This window comes from Periplaneta americana, chromosome 9, assembly GCF_040183065.1.
Source record: "Periplaneta americana isolate PAMFEO1 chromosome 9, P.americana_PAMFEO1_priV1, whole genome shotgun sequence".
Classification (NCBI taxonomy): domain Eukaryota; kingdom Metazoa; phylum Arthropoda; class Insecta; order Blattodea; family Blattidae; genus Periplaneta; species Periplaneta americana.
In genome coordinates this window covers 96,069,148-96,086,620 of record NC_091125.1, presented here as the reverse complement: position 1 = coordinate 96,086,620, position 17,473 = coordinate 96,069,148, and the positions used below count along the sequence as shown (strand labels likewise).

The 17,473-nt window shown below is 37.0% G+C and overlaps 1 protein-coding gene across 10 annotated transcripts in view; it reads right to left on the bottom strand.

The window, feature by feature from the left end:
- The window catches only part of LOC138706305 (atypical protein kinase C-like), a 789,643-nt gene that overhangs the window by 593,921 nt on the left and 178,249 nt on the right, over positions 1 to 17,473 (bottom strand). For 4 of the 10 annotated variants that reach the window (XM_069835421.1, XM_069835423.1, XM_069835422.1 and 1 more), the window contains exon 1: positions 9,530 to 10,028. The exons of the other annotated variants lie outside the window; for them this stretch is intronic. In XM_069835421.1, the coding sequence (XP_069691522.1) occupies positions 9,530 to 9,899 (370 nt within the window). In that variant the 5' untranslated portion in view covers positions 9,900 to 10,028. Of the gene's footprint in view, positions 1 to 9,529; positions 10,029 to 17,473 lie in introns of those variants that run through there. 10 annotated transcript variants of the gene reach the window in all.

Genomic DNA, 17,473 nt, shown 5'->3' with positions numbered 1-17,473 from the left:
CCCATAAAAATTTAAATTACATTCTAGTAAATATTGTTTGCTTAGGTTATAATACTGTATATATTTCATGAACCTTGTTAACTGAAATATAAGATTGTATTTTAGCCTTTAATTTCATCTCATATCATTTCATTTCATTCATTTCATTCATTCATTCATTCATTCATTCATTCATTCATTCATTCATTCATTCATTCATTCATTCATTCATTCATGTATATAAATTATAAAATGTTGTACACTTTTGCAGAATTTATATATTTGTAAAATTGTTGTTAATTTCATAATTTAAACACAAGATTATTTTCTTTTTCTTTTTCCTCTCTTTTATTTCACCTCATCCATCCATATAACATAAATTATATCAGGTTGTACTTAAAAACATTCAATATGAGATTTAATTAATCAATATCATATACATATTATGATATATTTATAACCCTAACATACCTATGTCAGGTAAAATAGGGTTATGTGTAAAATTTGAGTATATGTAATGTGTCTGTTTTCTTTTTGCATGTCATATGTATATAATTTTATATAATATGTCTGTTTTCTTTTTGAATGTCATATGTATATAATTTTATATAATACGTCTGCTTTCTATGTCATATACATGTTTCTATGCGTAATATATATACTTACACTTATTTATTTGAATGTGATATGTCTGTCTGTTATAAGTACAGAATTAGTTATAACCAGGCTTCGGTTCTGGGCACAGAAACGCATGAAGTTCAGAATGCACGGGCTATAGTGGTGTGTTGGTCGAGTGGCGTGGGTGATGGAGCGCACCTTTACTTCGTGTCTCATCATGTAAACAGTCCGTCACAGTACGGCACAAAATGTATTTCACCTTGTACAGATGCAGTATATACAGTACATTCCTAGTGTAGGCAATAAATGCCTACCATTAAAGTATTAACGTGAGTTGTAACCTTCAATCAGGTGTCCCTACGCCGAAGCCTGTTACACGTACCGCAGCCAAGCAGCAATAGGGCCTACACACAACGGTAATGCACATTACGTACCCATCTGTGCTGTTGCACACGTGTCATAACGTCATTTATACTCCGTGTACTCTAAACCTCATACTGGTTAGGCCTACTCTGTGTCCCTAAGCCGAAGCCTGGTCATAACATAGTAACCTTTGTGTATTTGTAGCGGAAATGTATTTAATTATAACCCTAACATACCCAATGGTAAAATAGAGTTCAATAAATATGGATATTAAAAAAAAAATAGTTCAAACTCAGCTGAGGTCATTGGTTTTGAAGGGTTAAGTACTCAGCATAGTTTCCTCCGAGTGTGCATGTAAAAATCAATCATAATTTACATCTTAATCAAATGTGTGCTACTCTTGAAAATGCTATTTCAATATCTGGGCGTTAATGTATTGGCTAGAAATATTGTGTGGATTTAGCCATCTCTGACATATTCCTTTTCTCCGGAAAAGAATGTTAGAATCAACCTTCTAAACGTTGTAAAATCATATTCATCATTAGTATTGGAGAAAGTACAATTACACCTGTTCTTAATAATCCACATAACTCTGTCCATCATTTAATACAATACTATACTATCAATATCATTGTAGCTGTAATTTTAATTTTAGTTCCTATTTTATTTTATTTTCTATATTCCTCTTATATTAATAATATATTATATAATTTCATTGCAGCTATAATCTTAATTTTAGTTCTTATTTCATTTTATTTTCTACATTTCTCTTATATTAATAATATATCTGAACTGCGACCGAACACGAGCGCTGCTCATTCGGTCCTCAAATTTTGTTAATATTATTGTAGGCTACAATATTTTTATATTGATTGTCTTATTTCATTTCTATTTCTATTGTTGTAATTATATTCTGTAGTCTGATGTATTATTCTGTATTAGATGTTCTGTTCTGTATTATTATAGGCCATGAACTTGTACTTGACCATGTTATAGCATCTTCCGATGCATTTGAATATATATATATATATATATATATATATATATATATATATATATATATGAGCTCCTTTCCTGCTCAAAAGGGTTCAGTAAAGTGATTTAGGGCGCTTGTCTGCCGATCTGAAGTTGTGCTCGGGCGAGGGTTCGATTCCCGCTTGGGCTGATTACCTGGTTGGATTTTTTCCGAGTTTTCCCCAACCGTAAGGAGAATGTCAGGTAATTTATGGCGAATCCTCGGTCTCATCTCGCCAAATATCATCTCGCTATCAACGCTAAATAATGTGGTAGTCGATATAGCGTTGTTAAATAACTAAACAAAAGTGATTTAGCCATTTTTAACGATTAAGTCAATTTTTTTGTTCACCTGGACATGAAAGTAGAAATAACCTTCGAAATGCTGTGAAATCATATTCATCAACAAGAATGGAAAAATTAAAAACTAAACCTCTTCTAAATAACCCACCACCGTTTCCTACCTTATTTAAATGATACTGAATTAATCTATCCCGCCCAGAAAGGGTGAATCAAGTCCATTTGGTCTTTTCTGGCGATCCCTTTTCCCCTTTTTTCACCTGAAGAAGATTGAATCAACCTTCGAAACGTTGTGAAATCATATTCATCAACAGTAATGGAAAAATCAAAAGCAGGAAGGATTCTATACTAGTAGGGGCCTACGATAAAGACACTTGATGGAAATTTTGTTTCGTACTTAGATTCGCAATGGCAGCTATTTATATAACACTTTCCAATTACAGCATTTACTCTGTACTGCCTTTCTAAGGGACTTTCGATCTGAAGATGTGGAAGGTTCCCTTGTGAGGTTTTTCCTCAACTTCACTAGATAATTATATTTCGTAATGCTCGGCCGGCATGACGTCAAGCTTCCATTTAAGAAAACAAACCACTATCCATTACCCAGACGGAATTCGAACCGACATCCACAGCTTCCACTAAGCGTTAAAACTGCTCCTTTAAACGTTTCGTTTGTCACGACCAGATATATAATTCACCGAGGCTAGACGTAGCAGACGACGATAAAGAAAGGTTACCGAATTCTTAATTTTCGCGTGAGGTCGTAAAGTGAACTTCTGAGTTCAATTATTAGTAAGATGTAGCCTATGGGTAATATGTAGACGACTCTCGCTCTTATCTCTTGATTTCCACAGTCCTGTGTATTCGTAAACGAAACACTGTGGAATGCAGTTGATAGCATTAATGTATTTCGCTATCAGAAAGCCTCATTATGCAAAAGGAAAACATAAATTTTGATTAAATAAATCACCACAATCACCATCTCCTTTGTCATAGATTAGCATTATCAGGCTATTCCGTCTGTTAGTACTACTAAAACTATTCACTCCATCACCTCTAGAGACATCCACGGTCTCTTCTGCCTACGAGTTTACATTTATGTAATTTTTTGGAGAGTCCCTATATCTCCATTCTTTCAACATGTGAAAGCCAATTGGTTTAGATAAGTCTTAAAAACGGAATTTTAAAGAATCTTGTGAAAAGTCCGTTAGTATGTCACACAGGTGGTCCAGGTTCGAGTCCCGGTTAGAAATGTTGAAAATCCATAATGGCAATTCTGGCGGACAAGTTGTCAGTTGAAGTTTTTTCTCGGGCTTCTTCCATATCCTCAATATAGGCATTGATATCATTCCATTAACTTCTCTCAATTCCATCATCATATTCACCAGCGACGTGCGGAGAAGGCTAATCCAAGGGCATGAGGGGTTACCTACATGCAACCTGGATACACGACAAGCCTTAGTACAATCAACCAGTGTGGATGAGAACGAGCCTAGCTGAAGATTATAATGATCCAAATGCTGGGTCACCATGATTCCCCACATTCAATCATCTTAAGGACATATTCAAACATGTTGTGTATCAGTGAAATCTATAAGCGCTACACACGTTAATTCTACTGTCCGTCCGAGTGGTTATGTCGCATCTCGACTACCCTCACCCGTTTCTGCTGGCCCCTCAGTAAAGACTTGTGGCTGGACTGGCTTAATTATTTCCTGAAAACATTCGCTGTTCGGAATTTGATTTCTACGTAATATTATACACCTGGTTAAAATTATTTCGTTAAGTAAATGTCACATGATTTCCCTCCTTTCGATTACCTTGAGACATAACCATTCGGTCATACAGTATAGTACAAGGGCTGGGGAATTTGACTGCTAATGCTAAACAGATTCCATATTATGTTGCAACTCTCCGCTTCTAGGAACGCGGATCCGAGACATCTCTAGTAGATGAAATAACTAATTTTTACATTTAAAATCATACATAATAGATGCTGCATACTTAATTAAATATTTTATGAGAAGCAATACCATTATACTTGAAACAAATGACACTTATTTTCTCTTGATAAGATTTCTATGATGAAATGTATTGTGTTACGTTAGTATTTACTTAATTTTTAGCCTAAATTCAAGATCATTTATACTAACATTTATCGACTTCAGAAAAAAAATGTTTTCAAGATGTAGTATTCCACAATAAATTTAGGGCGCGAATTTCGAAAGCAGTTGTAGCAGACGACTTTTCTCACAATATTCGAGGGATTTAAGTGCTGGTAAAATTCATGTTCTGAGAATAATAAGTTAATTAAGTAGTAAAATATCGCTGCAATCGATAAGTATTGCGAATAAACTTGAATAAGGAACAAAAAAAAAGGTCCTTCCAAGGCAGGATTCGAACCACGAAAGTCTTAGTTACCAGTCTATCGTGCTCTGGAGCGAACAAGGCTCGGTCCGGTTTTTTTGCCACTAATGTACATAATCTCATCAGGACTCGAACCCGTCACCTGCTAATTGAAAACTTGCGGTCATGCGTTCGCAATCCACTTGAACTGATTGCTTGTTTTTCTATTTTTTTTGCGGGGGGGGGGGGAGGTCTCAACTATAGTTCGAACGAATACTAGGTAATGTCATGGTGAATTTTCGGGCTCGTCTTACCAAAAACCATCCGATTATCACCAATTCCACCTGTGCTAGATAATCTTACAGTTGATATAACGTCCTTAAATTGATTTACAGAAGTTTAAAAATACCAAAGACTACAAGCATTAATTGAAGGGTTCAGAACCATAGTGGGCCAAGCGCCATTTACTAAAACCGCAGAAAAGACGGGTTACAATCAAGTTATTACCATAATTCAATGGAAACATATATCAAGTAATATAAAGTATACACAATAAAACTAAATGATATGTCAATCTTCATTAAACTATGGTATTCACTTAACTTTAACCTTTGCTTTCTCCGTTTCTAATAAATGCCGCTTGGCCTATTATGGTTCTGAACCCTTCAATTTCCTTCAGACTCTTTTCAGCAGTACACAAATAAAAGTTGCCAGTTCATGAAAGACGTACGTAAGTATTCTAAATCTAGCATTAATTATGATGTACCGTTTCTGAACAATCCGAATCCTACGAGAATATTTAGATACAGGTATTATCAGCCATTTAAGTGAGTGTGAGTAATGAATTAATGACAATTTTTACAGCATAGTTATGGAGCCACGTAACAGAGAATACGCAACGGCGACTTATTTTATCTATCCCAGAGCGTACACCACATGTGCTGAGTTTTCTAAATTCAACGTGGACAACGAAAATTTCATAAAGTGTTTATTCGTACTCACTAGACTGACTGACGAAACTGCAAACGTCTATCACTTTGAGGCCGATTTTGTGTTTTTGTAAAAAGTGTAGCACGTATGATTTAAACGTTTCATAAAACATATTTTTTTCCTGGCAAGGCACTGATACACATACCTGCAAAGAGGCATGCAATATGTCTCGGAATTCCGACTGCCAAACTGGTATCTGTGCAAACTGTTGTTGACCATGGAACACTTTCATACTTCATAAATGCAAATACCAGAGACTGAAACACGTTAGTTCACTGTAAAGCAATAAGCCTAAGTAAAATTAAAATACAATTTTTTTTTGTTTCTCGAATAAAACGTTTGGGAAGTTTACCGGGTAATATTTCAATTTTTCAGCTTAAGTTCCTCCATCCCCGAAGATCATAATCTCCAGGTTAATCTTCTGGTTTGATATTAAGACGAAGCAAGTACTTCATCTCACTCATCCTAAAATTCTAGGGAAATGTCAACAGAAAGGAGAAGTCCCAAATTTATCTGCAATTCTTTATCATGGATCTGACTTAATATAATGATTGTCAACTCTGCAAGGCTACGTGTCTGAGATGTACAAGCCCTCTTATTCCGCTATAGCTAGCTACTCGGCGCCGATGGCACATACCACGCGTGATTGAGAAAAAAAAAATAATGAAAAATGTCCCACAACAGCGGACCTCGAGGACTGAATAGGGTAAAGATTGGTAATATTGCGATACGAGTAATATTGTGACAGTTCTTTTTGAGAATTTATTACAATTTTACTGAAGGAGAGAAGGACCGATTTTGTGTAGAAACTTGTCCGCGAACATTCCCTTAAGGGGTTAGGTACAGCTTACAGCAGTAAAATTTTGGAAATATTCAACTTTTTTTTTTCTCCAGTACTGTATCTTGTACAATAATGAAAATTAGTATGTGTAAAACACTGTCCTTCTGCGATATGAACAAATATTTATACAATTTAAAAAAAATATTTACACTTTTTTTTAATTCATTTCACTGTGCAGTGATGAAGCGTTTCCCACATAACTCAAAAACTATCCATCATTCTTGATGAAATTTTTTGTGTGTATGTATGCATGTGATATGTACAATATGATGCAAGATCACTTCTCTACCTTTGATAAATTGTCTAATAAAAATAAATTCATTTTAAAAAAGGGTCAAATATCAATATTTTCTTCTAACACAAAATAAAAAAAATGTTATTTATTAAATAATGTAATTGGAAGAGTATGATATTGTAAACATGAGTTTCAGCAATAAAATAAGAGAGAGAGAACATGCACAAGTTAAAAAGTTTATGAGTTATGAGGGAAACGCTTCATCATGGCACAGTGAACTGTCACAATTTTGAATTTTGAAAAAAAAATATATATATTTTTAAATCGTTTTTTTTTTTTTTTTTTTTTTCATATAGCACAAGGACAGTTTAACACATACCAATTTTCATTATTGTACAAGATCAGTAATGGAGGAAAAAAATGTTGAATATTTCCAAAAATTTTACTGTTATAAGCTGTACCTAACCCCTTAATACGTTTACGCAAAAAACACGATCTTCCTCCTATAAGCTGTTTTCAATGCTATAAAATTCAATAAGCTATAAAATTCAATAAGGTTAATATGTTTGTTTGACAACATAATATTTGTATTTTATATAATGGTTTCAAATATGAGCAGTATTCTAGGTACCGGTACACTTTGCATGAATTAAAACGAAAGAAAATAAGTATAAACAAGTCACATGTCGCCTAATATCCTTCCTTTCATGTAATTGTCACTATAATATTTTTTTGAGACGGCCAGAACCCTATCCTAAAGAGTGCTGAGAGTATAGTACACTATACCATACTTCATACATGATTATGATATAAGATGTACGTACAGAGATCCGAAGTATAATATAATATACCTGCATTTGTGCCCTAACTGTAACCTGCAAATTTTTTTAGCATTTTTTTTCTCATGTCAGTGACTTTCTTTTTGAAGTGTAAAATTATATTGAACTTTAAAAATAAAACAACAAATGGCTCAGGACTCAGGAGAATATGTGACCACTGAAGGATGAAAATTTTAACACTGGAAATATTTGTGTAGTTATGACTTCACATTCAGCAGAAATTGGCATCAATGAAACATCTGATATAAAATACATTATTTTGTTTCGTTTAGTTCCCGTAACAAGTAAAAAAAATTACAGCGACGATAATATTCCCAAGGATTTTAAGAGCACACACATACTCGTATTATAACTTCTTTCGTTTATAAGTACCTAATCTTGCAATCTACCTATACACTATTACTACTATTTAATTATGCTTACAGTTCTTGAAAAACTCCAGTCTAACTCCGTATATGGATTACTTTTTTCTTGATCCACACTAGACAAACACTATAGTGGCAATCACGTAACGTGCAACGAGCACAAACCCGGGACTGCATCTACAACATAAAATATCGTGACAACAGTGAAATATGCGGAATTTGAACATAGGATCGTAGCTTAAGCGCAGTCCTGAAGCTGAGCTTCAGCTGATATGCGCTTTACGACATGCAAATCAATTACTTAATTGGCAATGGTTTTCGTGTCGATATCTGGCGTCTGCTTTAAGCGATTTCTCATTTTCACCAAACGTTAAAGATACGTACAGTGAAATTAATGTGATTTGGAGCTGGGTCGTCATCATCATCATCATCATCATCATCATCATCTACGACAACACAGTACATATCACATTAATAAGTGAGAAATAACAATCACACCTTGGCGGTATTCGAATTCCTTACAAAGGCTTTAAAGCACTTAGTCGTTGACTGCACTACGGTCTACAAAATTTCAGTGATTTTCGCAACAGTAACTTCTATCTAAAGTAATTACTTATCACCTGATATTCACAGAAGAACTCCAGACATTTGGTAAAGGTGCGACAACACATTTTGCGACAAAGAAAAATCCATGTTCTAAAACTGTTGCCATTATCAAGGCTTATGGAAAAATCATTGTGTAATTAAACAAATAAATTATCTGTCAACGGTTTCCATATCGCCATCCGGTTACTACTCTGGTCAATATATCCCCCATTCAATTGACACTACAGACACATAGTGGAACTTGCTTTCGGAGCTGAAACGACGCTGGGTCTCCACCAATGACAACACAAAAAACACTAACAATAAAGGAACAGTCATTTTTAGAAGATTCGAACCAAGACAACTCTATACACCACCACGGCATGCAAATAAATAAGGAAATAAATTACTATCGATGGATTTCGTACCGTCAACTGATTTGTAACATAACCAAAATACCGCTTCGACCTCCTTCTCCATCTTATACTAGATATATGCACAAGAAAAATCCTGTTATTTGCATTCGACACTACACAGCGCCTCTACCTAAGACAACACAAGATACGTATGTCCTGCACGAATTCCGAGCTGTCGGTAAGTTGAGTTTTTCAACAAGAAAGCTTATTCGATTGTCTAGAGATGCTGTATATATTTATTGACAACGAAGTGCAAACTAAGCAATGCGGTTTTCCTAGTTTCCTTCCAAACTTTGCTGTATTACCTATATTTAGTTTGTGGAATGCGAAATTCAAGCATGAACGTCTGCAGGCTGATATATATGGTATTTTCTGCACTTATTCGGTGATTTAATGGAATCAGAAATAAATCCACCCGGTAACTCTTGCATTACAACTCTGGCAGCAAGCGTAACCTCACCGGCTCCCAATGTTTACCGTACTTTTGAATGAGTCTTTAAATACACAATTATTAGCTTAAATCTGCACGTCAATGATAGTTAAACAAATGCAGAACCAAGTAATAAAAAACAAAAGAGAAATGGATAGTGTAAGGTGACAGAATATTTCAAAATTCGCCGTTTCGGAGAAGGTGGTACCTGTGGCGTATCCGGGGTCGGTGTCCTCGTCCTCCGAGCCCGACACCTCGTGGTGACACTCGACCAGAGCGGGGGGCGGCTGGTGCAGCTGACAGTGCTCCTGGTGGCGGAACTCGAACTTGCCGCCCCCGTTGTAGCCGCCCCCGCAGAGCACCACGGCCAGGGCGCCCCCGGGCCCCACGTCCACGGAGGAGCGCCGGGACGCCTCGGCACGCGCGGAGCCGGGCAGCGGCAGTGTCGAGACGCCGTTGTCGGGCAGGGCGCTGGGGGCGGGGGGCACGGGCGCGGCGGCGGCGGCGGATGCCTGGCGGCGCGGGGAGCGGCCGCGGTCCGGCAGCACGGACGTAGCGCTCCAATAGCCCCATGCCATGACGACGACACTCCGGATCTGACCCGGCCAGCCGGCCGGCGGCGGCAGCGAGCCGGTTGCCCGGACGGAGGGGCCGCATCGCGCAGGCGCCGCCAGCGAGCCAGTCACCGCGCAGGTGTGGGCATCGGATACAGCGTGTGACCGCGAAAGTGGGAGACAGAGTGGCCCCGGCGCGGATTATACAGTGTCCATAGTTTATGTACAAACAACGTTCTAAGAAACAAGGGATATGCAGTATTACAGTATGTAGAATTGCACCAGTGTGTCGTGGAATAAATAATAATAATAATAATAATAATAATAATAATAATAATAATAATAATAATAATGCGGGATATGAATGATGCTACGAAATACAAGACAGAGTGACCTCGGCACACATACAGAGTACATAAAACAGTGGTCGTCAGCACTCGCTCAAGTGGATAAAATGCAACGAGTGCAACGTAATATGCTCCGTCGTGCAGAAGGGAGAGATAGAAAGTATACCCGCCAGCACCCACGGATGCATGTCAGTACAATTCTTTACACGCGGGCAAAAGACGGTAGCCCGAGAGTCCTCTGTGCCGATGACCGCTGATATAGAACACTAGAATAAAGAACGACCAGAGAAATAAGGGACAGAAACGGATTCCTGTCACAGATTATAGAGTCTTAAGATAGAAAATGAAGAAAGACTTGAGAAATGGGGAATACAGGTGACGAAAATACACACATTATAGTGTCCACCATGCAAAAAAGAAAATGGTTAGAAGAATATGATATATATAGAACTCCAGCAGACATAGAAGTCACTCACATGCAGAAGGCACGCCCGTAATCCCTTTCTCGTTATCAGTGATACTGAAAACGTCTATTCGTGCGAAAATCTAGAAATCGATCTTGCATGATCACAAAAGTTTCTCTTTATGCTTCGTATAATAAGAAAGTAAAAAGCAGTAACTAAAGCTTCGAATGTAGGACTGAAAGACATTTTCGTCGATGAATGTAATTATTCTTACTTAAGGCCCCCATTAAATAATGGGGGTTATTCACAGACAGTGAGATGTTACGTCGATAATAGAAAAATGTTGAAATTAAACGGCAAGGAAAACTGAAGACTCGCAGAAATTTTTGTCCGCAGTAGCTCTATTCATCACAACACTCATAAGTTCCGTTTGGGATTCAATTCCAATTCAGTTTTATGGGCAACAGTAAGAACAGTAAATATTTTAGGAGGTGATAATATGGTCCAGAGTAAAATAGTTCGTATAAACGTGTCCAATTTTCAATTGTATGGAGATACAGCCGTTTGTTCCACATGACAAACCTTACAAATGATAAGAAGAAACGACAAATGACAACGTACAATACTATTGACTACGTACTACGTGTCACTTTTATGAGATCGTCTGAGGGCAGCACTGTTCATAATGGGTACAGAGAAACAGCTATTTGTAATTTGCTACAAGGATGGGCACGTTCTTCCAGCATGACGAGGACGCTTTATATTTTAGCCGTCAGGTCACACATCATACAAAATCTCACATTCCCCGAATGATGGATCGCCGCGGTATTCGAGTGCATTGGCCACCAACGTCCCCTGACCTAACTCCTGTCGATTTTTGTCTGCGGGAGTGGATGAAGGCGAAGTATACAAAAAGTAAACACAAGGGACGAATAGGTTTCTCGCATTATGAATGGTGTTGTCCTCCTAAAACAAAATTACTTAAGAAGAGCAACACTTAGGCTACTGTTGTCAACAGAGAAAAAAAGTTAATTTATATATACTGATACCATATAAATAAGCAATAAAGTAATCAAGTTCTTTGTCGTTCCTTCATACCATTTTCTTTTTGTTAAGTTTATTTATACACTCCTTAACACCTGTGATCATATCGCGTGTTTATGATCTGTGGGTATACCAGTAGGCCGTTTTCACTATTGCTGAGTTCCTGTTTCTATTGTGTGTTGTAGACGCCTTGTGTTCATGTAACTGATTATATCCATAGATTTGTAAGGCTTGTTATGAGTAACATTCAAACAGCTGTATCTCCACACACATTGGAAATTGGACACATGTTTATATGAACGTTTTAATTCAGAATAGTTCATACTATCATTCCCTAAAATATTTACCATTCCTCCTGAATATACACTTCCCTTTGAACACATCTTTATAGGCATATAAATATGTGTGAAATGGTTATTGAAAGTTAAGTCCACCTGATGATATCCGCCTGAATGAGGCTCGTATATCTGTTAATGGTTACTTAAGTTAGTGTATGAGGAAGTATTGCGTGCGTGAGTGTGTGAAGAGGTTAACATGTTAGCTTGAAATGTACACAATAATAAGGTATGTATATCTATTATTAGTTCCCTGAATTAGTGTCTGTAGTACTGCTTGTGCAGGTGAAGCAATCAACACGTCAATCTAAGAGTTATTAAGTTGTACCACAAAAAATAAGGCTCCTGTATCTGTCAACAATTCCCTAAATATATGTATCAGAGGTTCCTGGCCGTAGAGCCATGGTCGTCTAGGACTCGCGTTACGGAATGCGCCTTGGCTGAAGTCATTATGGCGAAAAATTTTATAAAGACATTTCGGTCACTGAATGGAACCGGTGCTCATCCAGCACCGTGATCAATTTTGGAAGCTACGATCGATAGCGAAATCCTGCTCGAAAACCAGCTACACTGGCTGGGAGAATCGTGCTGATCACATGATACCTCCATTCTAAATAATCGTTCAGATATGTGGACGTGCCAGCAGCCGGCTGGTGGTCTTGGCCCTTCATGGGCTATCACGACACGGATTATTAGTTAAAGAGAGTAAAAGTGTGTATCAAGCGGTCAATAACTTACAATAATTTTACATTATTAGGAGATTTCAGAACAATGAGGTTCGTGTAGGCTTACCTATTACTAGTTTCATTAATAGTGTATGAAAGAAGAGCATGTGTGTATGTGAAACTGTTAACACGTTAACTTCAAAGTTGTTCGATGATGTACAGGTTGTCTCAGATACATACACAGCAGTTAGTTGGATGGCCTACTCAGGTTATTACAGGCAAACAAGTTTATCTATGACTTAATAATAATAATAATCCGTGGCGCTACAGCCCGTGGAGGGCCTAGACCGACCAGCCGGCTGCTGGCCTCACGCCCACATGCCGAAGCAAAGGTGGACGATCATCCAACCAGAATGGAGGTATCGTGTGGTTAGCACGATGATCCCCCCAGCCGTTATACCTGGTATTCGCAATTATCTATGACTTGCAGTATGCAATATAACAGTTAGCTATTGTGAACAAATTTTATAAATAATTGGTATAAAATAAAGCATTTATAACCCTTCTGATATATCTTCACCAGTGTCCTTTCTACTAACTAACGAATACGTTATACTTTTGACAGCAGTAGAACAAGTTTGGGACCTCAGATTTGTGTGTGCAAATTAATATCAACAGTTCATAAGAAGTTGCAATGCAACCAGCAAAATGTAATGTGTATTACTTCCCTACACAGGCCTACAGTAAGTCGTAGTCGAACATGTACGCCTGTAATAACTAGGGTAGGCCACCCAATTAACTGCTCCCTATGTATCTGAGACAATTTGTACACAAAAATAAGACTCGTGTACTTTTAACAGTTCACTGAAAGTAAATATGAGAAAATACAGCACATATATGCGAAGAAATCCACACGTTATCTTGAAAGTTAATCGGCGACGTATACAAAGATAAGGCTATTAAATATATATTTAAAACTTCAGTCAAATAGCGTATAAAAGAATACAGCGTGTATCTGTGAAGTGGCCTACATGATAAACGTAAAGCTTGTTCAGTGTTGTACAGAACAATAAGGCTCTTGTAGCTGTGAATAGTCATTGTACGAAAGTGTATAGCGTGAGAAAATAAAGATGTTAACTGAAAGTTATTTGACGATGTATAGTGCAATAATGTTCACGTATCGGTTACCCACTGAACAAATTTTTACTTTTTGTCTTGCTCCGAAATAAAAATAGGTAAATATTACTAATATGTGTGCCCTAAATCTGAATTTAAAATCCAAATTGCCCCATCACGTACCATTTTCCGGGGAAAGTGAATTGAATTTTTTTAAGAAAAAAACTTTTTTTTTTTATTTTTCACTACTGCTGTTAAAATTACAACAGACTAGGGATTCAAAATGTCTCATAATACTTGAAAAAAGGGTACTGGATACAAAAATGATGTTAGTTTAAAACACAAAAAATACAACAATAAAAATATTTCATATGTATAATGAGAAAAATCTCAGAATTTGTACCACCATTTAAAATAAATTTTTGCATGACTTCCGTTTATAACTAGATCCGGGACTATCTTTTACAAGGAACCAACAATAATCTGCAAGCATGCTGGATGATGATCTTCCTTTATATTGCCTTTCCATTTCAGATATTTCTTGAACAAAATCTTTCCCCATGCTCGTCGCTTACCGCTCCAAGGTTAGAAGGAAAGAAATCCAAATGAGAATGTAAAAAGTGTACTTTGAGAGACATATACACCCTATTTTCTCACATGCACTGAACATGGCTTTTTTAAAGTTCGATGTAGCTATCTGCTCTAGAATTTTCAAGGAAATTTGAGCAAACATATTTGTAAGCGCGCTATTCTTTTTTTTCTGTAACGGAAAGTTTTTCCTCAAACAAAGAGTCAGCCAAAACTTTACGAATTCGTGGACCGAAGAAAATGCCCTCTTTTAATTTTCCTTCACTCAAACTAGTAAAATTTTCTTTTAAATACTGCAAACCACATAGTTGTTTCTTCATTGCGTAGACCTCACTTTGAACTGTTATGAAAGTTACTGAATAGAAGGAATCAATATCTGTTTATTTATTAGAAGTACAAAAGAACATGCCAACAATCATAAGAAACCAGAAATAGGTCTTAAACTCATAAAATGCATTAGCTTTTGTTTTGGCTTACAACCGCAACCCGCCACAGATGTTTCCTGGGGGAACGCTTATCGAAAAGCGAAATCATAGCAAGTTATATCTTGAAAACCATATGTGATACGAAGAAAAGAGATGCATTTTTGTTATTCAGCGCATATTGTTTTAAGTCGGAGTAAAATTCTTGTTCTTCAGTGTTATTGAATGTGTATTCCAGGAAGATGGGAGATGTTGGAGAGTTCATGATGGGAAATTTTGTAGATCAAATATCAACAAATGTATTCTTATTGGTTAGTTACGTAACATTGACGGTTTGGCCGTAATTTCATTGAAGATAGGTAACAAAGTGCACAGCAGGAGATGTGGCAACCCTGCATAATTAATAACTAAACTAAAAATGCTACTCCTCTCTAAACTCTTTCAAGAAAGACCACAATGATATTACACTTCCCTTTTTAACTCACTGCCCTGATTCATCTCTCAAAAGGACCTGTTTAGTTCCTGTCCACCCTGTATGCAAATAGTTTCTTGAATTAGCACATGAGAGAAGGCAGCATGAATGTGTGCACCGTTCAGCACTTCAACTCTGTATTTTTGTATGATTTGCACAATAATAAGGCTTGGGTTTCTGGTAACAGCTACATGGGTGAGTTTGTGCTTGCAGTGGAAATCAAATCAAAGAAAGCTTTGCTTGCGTGACCTGTTCAATGCGTTCTACATAATACTTCAGCGCTCTGTAAATGAAATCCCAGATCGATGCTGTGACGAGTCACGAACAGAATCCGACACCTGAAGTTACAGCAGTAGCAGCAATAATAATAATAATAATAATAATAATAATAATAATAATAATAATAATAATAATAAAACAAACCCTCAAGGAAATGTAGGAGCTGGTATTTTTAATAATCTTTTTTGCTTCTATCTCTCGGTTGGTTATAATCTATCTGCCTATGATGAACAAATTGAAGCTATACATGTTGCCTTAAATCAACTTTTATTCCATATGGATAAATTTACAAACGCCGTCATCCTCTCGGACTCAAAAGCAGCCATTTTGTCCATAAATAAAACTGACCACTCCTACACAGAAAATCAATAATTGTCAAAAAATACTTGCAACTTAAAAGAACATGGCATGGCAAAACAGTTGTGTTACAATGGATCCCAGAACATTGTAATCTACATGGGAATGAACAGGCTGACACATTAGCTAAGAAGGGTGCCAATCTCAAAATAAACCCACGGAAACCTTTGACATTTAGCTCAGTAAAACAATATATCAAGCAACTACACAAAAATAATGACCAACAAGAATTGGACATAAACATTTCGCAACAACGTAGGAAATTACTGAAGGATATACCTCCTGAACCCAGAAGACTGGTAGTTGCAAGCTTTCGCCTTAACACTGAACATGACATCCGGTAAACACCTCGACCGTCTTGGCATCCTGCATTTTGTGCCATCAACAGGAAGACATGGCTATACAACATCTTGCAAAATGCCCTGCTCTGAAATCCTCCAAAGAAGACGACCGCTACTAGGAAGCCAGAGCCCGAATGTTTTTGATTACTTAATCCGTAGTTTTGTTCACCACTTTCTCGTTTTTCCCTCAGTCAATGATAGTAAATATCATGTACTAGCCATTAGACAAATAAATAAATAAATAAATAAATAAACAACAACAACAACAACAACAATAATAATAATAATAATAATAATAATAATGAGAACGGAAGAGAACTAGAATTCACATTCGCAGTCACCATACGATAGTTCGACGTTGGACTCTCTAGAATCGTCTCTGACGACAGTAGATACGGTTATACGAAAGACCATTTCAGTAAATTTCATGAAATATATGATATATGTAACAAGGACAACTGTCTAAAATAGCAGCACATAGGTCACTTATTTCCCAAAAAAAAAAGTTCTGGCGTGTAACCTAGAATATTGACAGCGGCACAAAGTTTGTGGAACACTGGTGCACTTGACAGGCCATAAAGTTTTACACAATACCTCGGGACAATAGAAACAGACGGGCACGAAAATATTGCGACTCTGTTACAAGGTCAGCAAGATAGAATATGGAAACATTATCTATTTTCCGTCAACAAAGGCTGAAGAGGGGTTATGTGGAAACATTATCCATTCTCCATCAACAAGGACAGTAAATGGGTACTGTATATACGCACATTATCTAGTCTCCGTCACCAAGGGCAGAAAAAGGGACATTGGAAACATTATCCAGTGTCTGTCAACAACGGCAGAAAAATAGCATGTGGGAACATAGCTAATTTTCGTAAACAAGGGCAAGAAAATGGCATGTGGAAACGCGATCTATTCTCCGTCAATAAGGGCAGGAAAAGAGTATGTGGAGATATCTAGTCTCCTTCAACAAGGGCAGAATTATTATCTAGTCTCCGTCACCAACAGAAAATGTGTATGCAGAAATATTATCTACTATTTGCCAACAAGAGCAGAAGAAGGGCATCTGGAAATAATTATATTCTCCGTCAACAATGACAAAAAAGGGCAGGTGGAAACATTATTATACGTAAGCAAGAACAGAGAAGAGGCATGTGCAAAATTATTTCTCTGTCGACATGAGCAGAAAAAATGGTATGTTTTAACATATCAATTTTCGCCAACA